This window comes from Mytilus californianus, unplaced genomic scaffold (assembly GCF_021869535.1).
Source record: "Mytilus californianus isolate M0D057914Y unplaced genomic scaffold, xbMytCali1.0.p SCAF_4, whole genome shotgun sequence".
NCBI classification, from domain to species: domain Eukaryota; kingdom Metazoa; phylum Mollusca; class Bivalvia; order Mytilida; family Mytilidae; genus Mytilus; species Mytilus californianus.
Window position 1 is genome coordinate 16,372,328 of NW_026262690.1, and position 11,093 is coordinate 16,383,420.

Sequence of the window (11,093 nt, forward strand, 5' to 3'; positions counted from 1 at the left end):
ATTTGAGTCCAATCGCTGAACATGAATTTGACAGCTAATGCCCCTTTAATAACAGAGTATAATGCTTAATTGAAGAAAATAAAATATCATTTGGTGTTAATTAGGAAACAATGTTATTTTCCTTGAAATACTTGTTGGTGAAACATAATTCATATTAATACTGGTTTTCTTTGTTGCAGGAGAGATTCGCCTTAATCTTTATTACAGTTGCAAAAAGGCTGCCAAAGATGAGCAAAGCAACTCGAGCTTTATTGCAAAATTAAGAAAACAAGTTTGGATGTTCAGTTTTAGACAAAGTATACATAACTAGCCGTTTTAGAATCTAATGCTTTCTGGGTAGAATTTTCAAAAGTGTACAACAAAACGTTGTGATTGGTCGTAAACGTCACAAACAATGAAAATTAAAATGAAATACAATGAAGATATAAGTTCCGCGAAATATTCTTTTTCTTCACAAAGGTGATTGGTTTTGCATTAGAAAAAACAATTACTCGTCAGAACTAGATATCAATTGATATCGACTCTCATTATTTGATTTTAATAATATTAATAATAATAATAATAATGATAATAATAATAATAATAATAAGCTCGCCACAGGTTCGTTTATTAGTATATTGAAATTGAATAACTGGAGTTTATATCAAGCGATAACTAATTTTCACTTGTTATTAAACGTATAATTATCGCCTCGTGAAGTATTATTTAGCAGCGACACAAGTACCGATCGGTTATCGATGATCACATGGCATTGATTCAAACTACGCTAAGGGCACATGCTATGTTACTGCTCAAGACAATGAACTGACAAAAGGATATCTAAAAAAAAAATACAGAAGTCTTTCATCTTAGTTTTGAACTGTCCTTAACTTGCCAGTTTAAAAAAAAATATAAGCTGTAGTATCTTTTCATCAGCCGAACCCCGGGTCTATTATTAACAACAATATACTGTTTGTTATATTTTAGTTTTTATGATCCTCTTTTGAATGTTTACTCAGCATGAACTGTATATATGTGAATCATTTAATTGATTAGCAGTGTACTTCGAATAAGTGGACTTTCAGAATGTTCTGTAGATTTGTTAATACTTTTAGTGTGTACTATAGAAAGAAGTTTTATTTTATGATAAATGTAGAATTAGACAAAGAAAAAGAATCTTAATTGTATTTCAAACAGGGAAGACCTCTCGTGTTTCATTATTTGTCAAAGTCAATGTTATATCAAATTAGAATGGTTAAAATAAATCCAATAAGACGAAAGGTTAAAAGGGTACATGGTAATAATGAATGCTTAAATCGTAGGTGATGATACTTAAAAACTAGTTGGAAAGTGATAATACCTAATTAGATTAGAAAACCCCAGATAATAGCATACGTAGGCAGTCAATAACAAGGATCCTATTGCGTTTCTGATCGATTGGAATTCTAATCATATAAAATGCATCTTCTTTTAATAATATCTAAAATGCTTAATTCAACAATCTAAAAATGTCAATATGTCAGGTCGGGTGACATAATATCATTAAATCCAGTTTAGGATGCCAATCAAAGTGTTAATTACGCTTGATTTAATGAGTTTGATTCCCATGTTAGAAAGTGACAATGTTAGAAATCCATAGTAATAAGTTTTAATCCTTAATTGATGAGTTGATCCCTATTGCTTTTCGTAGAATGAACATTTGCATTGGTAACACAGAATTGTAGATCGTCATGGGCTTCACCATAAAAGAGTATTTTTTCAATCCAATGTTTCCTTAGCTGTATGTTTTTAAAAATTCCCAAATGACCCGAACGCGTTGCTTTACAACGATTAGTCCGTTCAAAGTTCTACCATACTGGCAATTTTCCATATTATATGTGCATGTGTCAGAAGTTGTTTTAAAACTTCTACGTCATTTTGTTTCTGGTGGAGAGTTTTCTCATTGGCAAAAATACCACATCTTTTTTTTTAACAAAACATTTTTCTAAGAGTGCGGGATATATAAATACGCAAATACGTCCAGTTGAAATATGTGTGCCACGTTGTATGAACGTAAAAAAAAACCTTCAAACAACTCTTTGAGGGGTCCGAAGGTGTCATGTCATACTCCCTTGTCCGGAGGCTATTCAAAGTTCTGGTATTCATCAAGTTTATTTGTTAACGTTCTGAAAATGCATGTTATATTTGCCACTGTTCTTGAATACAAATCACTTTAAAGAAGTAAAACCCTATTTCTGGTGTATCCTTATTTGACCAAATACTTGAGAAATAGAGATGTCTGTGCCTTTGTAGATAACTATTAATATAATATAATTGCTGTTATATTCAATATGGTAGGAATTCCTGGTTGTGCTAAATTCTTCACGATTGAAAACAACCTGTGATAATTGCTACATAATTGACATGGTGACAATACATGTACCCTTGGTATGCTTTAACTTGGTTAACTCATCACTTGACGATGCTTATAGCAAAATATCTTAAAATGCAAAATTAATTCATATTTTAAAATGAAATTGTTTTAAGAATTATCATCTACATTAAAACGATTGTAAACTAATTAATTGTGACGTTTGGTCTAGGACTTTTGTCATGTAACTTTTTGTCATTTGACGTTCTGTCCTTTTACCGCAAAATAGAGGTAAAAATAGAATTAAATAATATCTTAAAATATGTCTCAACTGTAATCATAAGTGTGCCGAACAGTCGTCAAACCAAGTATTTGAGTCTGATAAACGATACTTTTATCAGTATTTTTTTAGTCCGGTTGTTACAATGTAAAGACATTACAAAACAGCATCGTTGTCAATATAATGGAATTTGATGCGAATGTCATACAAGTGAGAGGTTTAGCTAGCTATAAAACCAGGTTCAATCCACCATTTTCTACATAAGAAAATGCCTGTAACAAGTCAGGAATATGACAGTTGTTATCCATTATCCATTCGTTTGATGTATTTGAGCTTTTGATTTTGTCATTTGATTAGGGATTTTCCTTTTTGAATTTTCCTCGGGGTTCAGTATTTTTGTGATTTTACTTTTCAGTCAAGTTTATTTAAAACCAAAATCAACAGGTTTAAAGGTATATCAAAGAAATAATACATATATTGGTCCAACAAATTTTCAGTATAGTCGACGGCAAAACTACAGAATTGACATGATAAACCCAGTTTATTTCATAATTATCCAGATTGATAATGGAGAATTCAGTATAGTACAACTTTCGACATTTCAGACTTTTTGTTTGGTCGTAGAATCTCAAATTTGTAACCCGCAACATTTATAAATCGGTTATTATCAAGATAAAACAAAGCGTACATGTACGGTAATTTATATGCAAGAAAGATATTTTCTATTATGAATTAGCTGCTACCATTTTTTTTTTTGAAAAAAACTAACGAAAACTTATCTAATTTCCTACAGTAACTGTGAATTTAATCATATCGTGTCAATACTAAGGTTAACATGAAACTTTCACGATAACTTGTGTGTTACATATCTCTCTGACAATAAAGTCGGATTATACAATCTATTTATTAAGAATAAGAGATTAATGAATTGCAAAATTATATTATGCATCGTATTTGTCCGCCATTGCTGGACATGACACACGTTCTCGTAAAACTCTGACGTCACCAGAGAAAATTGTCTGACGCCAAAAAGAAAAAGTTATGGTTCTATGACGCCAATAGCTCAAGTGTCGAAGATCTCTTAATGGCGATAAGATATGTTAAAATCTAAATAAATAATTTGAATAACGATGTTTATCACAATTGTGAAACGCTTTCTTCGAATTGTACAACTACTGGCCTCTAGTTTTTCGTTGGTTTAAAATTTGTAGTGAATAATATTTGGAAATCGTTATTTATTTAGTGTCTAGAAATAAATCAAACTGACTGAATGTTTTTGTCATTTTAAAGGGGCACTAGCTGTCAAATTCATGTTCACCGATTTGACTCAAATTGTCATATTTGATTTATAACCATGTAAAACATTTATCCAAATTATAAATAGTCTAAAATACACAATTTACAGGGCATGGGCTCGATAATATGTAGCTTCGTTTCTTGTGTATTTTAGTCTTGACGCCATCTAATTAACTATCGAGTTGACCTCCGTACCTCCGATGGTCATATATGCGATATAAACATAAATATAGATATAAAAAGAAAGTGAACTCGTGTGATTGGATTTTTCTGGGTCTGTTTAATTTCATATTATAGATTAAAAATATATGTTAATCATCGTTTTTACCTGTGTAAGAATGATTTTTTGTGGATCAAATCAGTAAATCAAATGATTTACATTTGTTTCACTTTCAATGTTAACATTCTTTCCCTTTACATAACTTAACACGCACAATGCATGCGTTATCTATCTCTAGCTAAGGGGTTAAACTGAAGTTCACATGAATACGGATTCAATGAGGTCGAATTATTCACTTACAAGTGAATAATTCGTCATGAACGTTTCTTAGCTTATTTTGACAAAATTGAACCATACTGGCTGCTAAATGCAAATTATTATTTCACCATTTCACTTTCATTAATGATTGAACAAAAAAACAAATCATACTTTAGATTTTTTATATATCTCGTAGCTAGTGCCCCTTTAAACGTTTGATTTTTGAAATGATTGTGTAGTTCACCTTTATGTTAGGCAATAGTAAAGTATTATGTACCTTTTCACACACATATTGAATTATGATTAGTACCATTGTCACATAATTATCTCATTTACCAAAAACGTGATTTATGAATACATACAGAAATTGCTGTATTTGAGAAGGGGAAAAAGAAGCAGAAGAAACCAAAGTGAAAGGAATAAGCCAGAATCAAAAGTCGAAAATAAACCGACAATACCATGACAAAAACGAAATACACTGAAAACCAATGAATGAGCCACAAGAACCCAATTAAAATTCGGCATATTAGTTGATATTATGTAACTATAAACGATAAAAAACAACAACAAAAAGTCATTACTGAAACGATTGATTAAAAGAGAACTGACCATAAAATTTACATAAAGCGACCTGAGCTGCCAAATGTATGCTCACCAAATAAATTTTATTTAAAACGTAATATAGATGTCAGAGATACCAAAGCGATATTCCAACTCATAAATCGAAAATAAACTGACAATGCCATGGCAAAGAATATAAAACGACGAAGAGACAAACAACAATCCACAAAACACAACATAGAAAATTCAAAACTGAGCAACACGAACCCACCAAAAACCGGGGCTGATCTCAAGTGCTCCGGGAAGGTAAGCAGATCCTGCTCCACATGTGGCAACCGTCGTGTTGCTCATGTAAGTACAAACCTAGTGATCAGTCTAATTCGGTAGGTCACACTTGAAGAAAAGAGGACGAGATTGTGGTTAGGACAAATATTTGACATATCCGTCGTCATCTGTGAAACAGATATTCCATAACGGTCAACGAACTCGTGATGGCGTCCATAAAATTTTCGACGGAATGATTTCAACTTCACCACTTGGAGCACCTGGTTTAACAGCTTCCCTGTAAGCAGCAACCCTCTGTCAAGGAAATCGTGAAGGGAAATGCAAGCTCTGGAATATCGTATCAACTGGAAGATAAACATTTATACTCCATATGCTGGCGCTGCTGGAATGTTGGTACATAAAAATGGAAATTTCAGAATTAGAAAGCTGAATTCATCTCTTTTGTCGTAAAGTTTTGTTCACAACCGACCCTCATTGTCACTGTCTAGATGTTAGTCAAGATATGAGGCAGACTGCATTTGTTGTATCCTTTATTTCAAGTTCGATGGGATAGTTGGTTCAACATAGTCACAAAACTTTTAAATTATTTAGTGAGATGAGATCATTTTTAGAGCGGAAATTACAGTTAAAGGACCATGCTCTCCCTAAGAAGAGCTCGTATGAATTCAGCCTCATATAAATAAAGGAACAAGTCGGCAAGAAGAGGAGGACAGTTGGTTTCTACGGGAATGCCGATTGTTTGTTGAAAAACATATCATCCAAACGTAAAAAATATGTTGTCAATCAAGAAATCAAGCATCTTGATAATTTCAGTTTCAGAGATGTTTTTGTTTTAATCAGAGTGATTGTTTTACAAAGTACGATTTATCCCTCCCTAAGACAAGAAACTTGTAACTACGTAGGCCTTTCTGTTTTTATGACACAAAACAGGACCAACTCTTTCAATTTGTCTTTTAGTTTGGAAATGGGAATACTTGAGTAAAGTGTAGAAAAGTCAAATGTTTTAATACTGTTGCAAGATGAAAGAGTCTTAGATTGTATGTACTCTAAAAGACATTTGGAAGTTTTTTAGTATCCAAATCTGATTCACGCCACATCTCGAATAGGTAGTTTTGCAATAACTTTGAAGTCTGGCTTTGATTGTTGATACAATTGATGTTAATAATAAAGAGAGGTTTCTTGGAGCACTTTGAAGACCCAGCAATGTAACGTTGTATGTAAGGACACTTATGTAGTTTAGGTATCCAATACAGTGAAGGAAGATCCAGTTATTTATCTTTGGTTAAAATTACAAAGGAACTTAGAACAGACCTATAATTATTACAAAGAGTTAAATTGCTTTAAATCATATGAGCTGGTTATTAATTTATTATTGTTAAAACGATGATTTTCCTGCTTACAAAAACGTGTTTCTGGTGAAACCATCATCATAAAGTCATTTACAGTTGCTACCAAACTGACAATTGTTTATCGCAAATAGTTATTACTTATTAACTATAAAAGAAATATCACAATGCTAGCAATATTTACTGATAGTTTTACTGGTCTTCATTTAAATATATATTTCAGATTGGTTGAATAAGAGTTATTTTTTCCAAAGTACGTTTATCCCTCCGTAAGATAAGATACTTGTAACTACGTTAAACTAGCAATTATCTGTAAAAATAAAGAGAAACTTAATTTGTCTTGCGTATGAACCATTTCCTATGTACAATGTATATATATATCTGCTTAAGTCGAGTACAAAGTACAACGCATATAATAATGTCGCGTGTGCGTTTATTTTTACTTAGACGAACTACAGACTCCCGAATTGCACAGGCACATACATAATGTTGCGACGTTTATCATGTTTACGAGCACTTTACTCTCCCCCTACCCGAGAGATAAGTTTGAAAGAGCAATCAGAGTATAATGGACACCTGCAAAACTAATCAAATAAAGTCTTCTGTTTTAGAGTTAAGGTCAGATGGTTAATAGGATCTCACGAATACATATATTATATGTAATGTTCTATGATTATACGCACATGTAATTGATCATACAATCAGATTCAGCTATATATTTCATCAAATTTTACTTTGAAACAATTGGCAAGACATTATATGTAGTCCAATTCAAACTTAATTTTATCAATAAAAATAAAAATGTGTACAGTTGCTTGCGCGCTTATTTTGGAATGCACATGCAAGTACCAACTAATATAAAAAGGCGATGTGTTATAATTGTCAATGAAACAGCCATATACAAATCAATTTCAAAGATTTTACAGTTTAAATTTTACACATGCTTAACAATCATATTGAAGCCAAAATCACCTGATTTTGTGACAGTTTTACTTTTAAATTAGGCTGATAAGGGCCCTTGTTGATGCATTTTCAAAAGTCTCTATCATAAAATCTTTACCTATTAAAAGTAAATCACGAAAATGATAATAAAACACAAACAAGACGTTAAAATAATGAATAAATCAACCCCTAATTACATTTGCTAAGGAAAGTTTGAAGCTAGAAAGAAAACAAAACTATTCATGACATGTGAAGATCTTATATAATTAAATTACAGTTTCTTTTTGTTTGGCTCAACTCTTATAAAACTATCGAAATGTTTTGCTAAATAAGATTAGACTTTGGAATTACAATGTAAACAGTAAGCACTGTATTGCCAATTATTTAATTGTAGAATGACAGATTGATTTATTGTATTGTGGGATCAGATTTAAATAATTTATTGTAAGAACAACTGAGATAATGGCTTGATGTGATTTTTTTTTTTCAATTGAAATGCACGAACAACATAAGTCACCATCCCAACATTAGAGTTGAATGAAACGATTACAGTCTGTCAAAATAACAAGCTTCCACACCATTGTCTTATGGTTCAATGTTTGATTTTTAATACAGTGTAAGGGTATTTGATAGAAAGCAAACTTGCAAGGATAAATGTTTTACAAATGAGCATATCTTGAAAGATTGCAACAAAGGTTCAATTGATTGATTTCTGAATTTAATATTCATGCAGCTTGAATATTAACCAAATAAGAAATGGTTTTTTTTTGTAAATTTTATTGATGTAATAGACTCAAATAATAACATATCATTACAGATTCTTAAATATTATGAAAAGCGCTAATTAAAGTATTTCTTGAAATTTTACATACTCGCCCGGAGCACATGAGATCAGTTTTTGGTGGGGTTTGTTTGTTCCATCTTTAGTTTTCTATATTAAGTTTTGTATCTGTTATTTGTCTTCATGTCGTCTTTCATTTATTGTAATGGCGTTGTCTGTTTTTCCCGACTTATGAGTTTTGAATGTCCTCTTATTATCTTCCTCATCATGTTTCTGAATCTATAGTAATAAAAAAAATTAATCTGACAATTTTTTTGTTTTATAAATTTGGCGATGTGATAGACGCAAAGTAATCCAGTAATGATTGATAACGAGACTATTTACCGTTACAAAAAGAAGATTCAAAATTGAAATATTTATTTAATCTTAATCTTCTTTATACTACAGAAAAAATCTAATTCAGACATACCTGTGAATATGCTATATCACATCTGTTTATTTTTTTATTTTTTAAGTCATGGCCGGTGTGACAATATTTGTTTCAAAACCAGGAAGATGTTTGATAGAAAAACAATTCACCCGTACGTTTACGGAGAAAATATGAAAAATTTCCGGAAACAATACCCAAAAATCAATTATTGCTAGATGATATATATAGTAAATTGTTAAACAAATAAGTACCATTGATATATACTTGTTAATTTCATTGCTGACAATTTTATAATTTAACTGTTAAATTAAAACTAATGTTAATTTAATATAATGATGCTTACCAGAAACAACCCTGGATTTCTGGTATTTACAAACAGGGACTCTTTACTGGAATGCTGGACTAGTGAAGTACATTGTTAACAGCAGAAAGTGCAATTAGTTGTTGTTGAATAAAAAAAAAAAAAAAAGTAATCCAATATCAGGTGTTAAAGTATTGAATGACAACATAGGATTACTGTACTAATATTGAGGAATATCGTCCCCAGCTGTACAGCATATTACCCGAGCTTAAGAGTGCAATATAATATACTTCGAGGGACAATCTTCCATAATATAAGTGCAATATTGTTTTTATGAATTAGTCCAATTCCTACAGCTCTGATGCGCAATTTTCATTTTCGCCATCTTGTTTATCTCTTGTTTTCTTGTGTGCAACTGTCGTTTTACTCAGAACCTATCTAGTGCATACCAAGTTATAAGGAGAAAGTATATAATGCAATATCAGTCAAGATTTAAAAAAAAAACTCATCGGAAATGTTGTACTTTAAAATTTATGTATATATATATATATATATGAATGAATGAATGGTTTATTATAGTGCAACCTGCATATATACAATAGATTCATATTAGTACAATATTACATTGCAGCCAGCCAGATAGGCTTACGATGCACTGACAAATTAAAACTCAAATTTTTGATAACAAATAGTTTTGGACGAATGTCTAAGTTATAAGAAAATTCAACAGTTAAAGTAAAATAGTTGGAGAATTTCTCTTCGCATACGATCACAGTCCAAGATAAAGTTCTCTATACATTTGTTGTTGTTAGATAACAGTTCATTCAAGGCAGCATTTGGAGAAAGTTCATTTATGCGTAGAGGATAAGCAGGATCTGGTGATATTGCAGTAAATAGTTTATTTCTCAAAACCGAGTAACGATCACAGTATAAGATGAAGTGTTGCTCATCTTCAATAGATCCAGAATTGCACATTTTACATACTCGTTGTTCGATTGGAATGTTTCTATAGCGTCCTCGTTCGACTTCTAGTGGGAAAGTATATATATATATGAAGACCAGTAAAACTATCAGTAAATATTGCTAGCATTGTGGAATTGCTTTTATATTCACTATGTAATAACTATTTGCGATAAACAATTGTCAGTTTAGTAGCAACTGTAAGTGACTGTATGATCTGATGGTAACTAATCGTTTTTCTAATTTGTGGTCATGAGCCTACCTGATGATGGGTTTTTGTAAGAAGGGAAATAATTGTTTAAATAAGAATATATTAATAACCAGCTCATATAAAGTAAAGCAATTTAACTTAATTTATAATAATCATAGGTCTGTTCTATGTTCCTTTGGAAATTTAAACAAAGATGAAGAACTGGATCTGCCTTCACTGTATTGGATAATAAACTACATAAGTGTCCATACAAACAACGTTACATTGTTGGGTCTTCCAAGTGCTCCATGAAACCTTTTTATAAATTATTAACATCAATTGTATCAACAATCAAAGCTAGGATTCAAAATTATTGTGAAACTACCTATTCGAGAGGTGGCGGGAATCAGATTTGGAATTTGGATACTAAAAACTTCCAAATATCTTTTAGAGTACATACAATTAAAGACTCTTTCATCTTGCAACAGTATTAAAACATTTGACTTTTCTACACTTTACACAAGTATTCCCCATTCCAAAATGAAAGACAAATTGAAACAGTTGGTCCTGCTTTGCGTCATAAAAAAGAATGGCCTACGTAGTTACAAGTTTCTTGTCTTAGGGAGGGATAATTCGTATTTTATAAAACAATCACTCTGCTTCAAACAAATATTCTCTGAAACTGACATTATTAAGATTCTTGATTTCTTGATTGACAACATATTTGTTACGTTTGGAGGACGTGTTTTTCAACAAACAATCGGCATTCCCATAAAAACCAAATATGCTCCTCTTCTTGCCGACGTGTTCTTTTATTCATATGAGGCTGCATTCATACAGGATCTTCTTAGTAAGAAAGAAAAGAAGTTAGCAGTACCCCTTAACTTCACTTTCCGCTATGTAGATGATGTTCT

General features: G+C 31.4%; 1 protein-coding gene across 1 annotated transcript in view; it reads left to right on the forward strand.

Annotated features, from left to right (window-relative positions):
- LOC127699240 (sodium-coupled monocarboxylate transporter 1-like) overlaps nt 1–1,003 on the forward strand; it is a 38,044-nt gene extending 37,041 nt beyond the window's left edge. The window contains exon 14 of the mRNA XM_052202997.1: nt 967–1,003. Within this exon, the coding sequence (XP_052058957.1) occupies nt 967–1,003 (37 nt within the window). The remainder of the gene's footprint in view (nt 1–966) is intronic.
- Nucleotides 1,004–11,093: the final 10,090 nt, after the last annotated feature.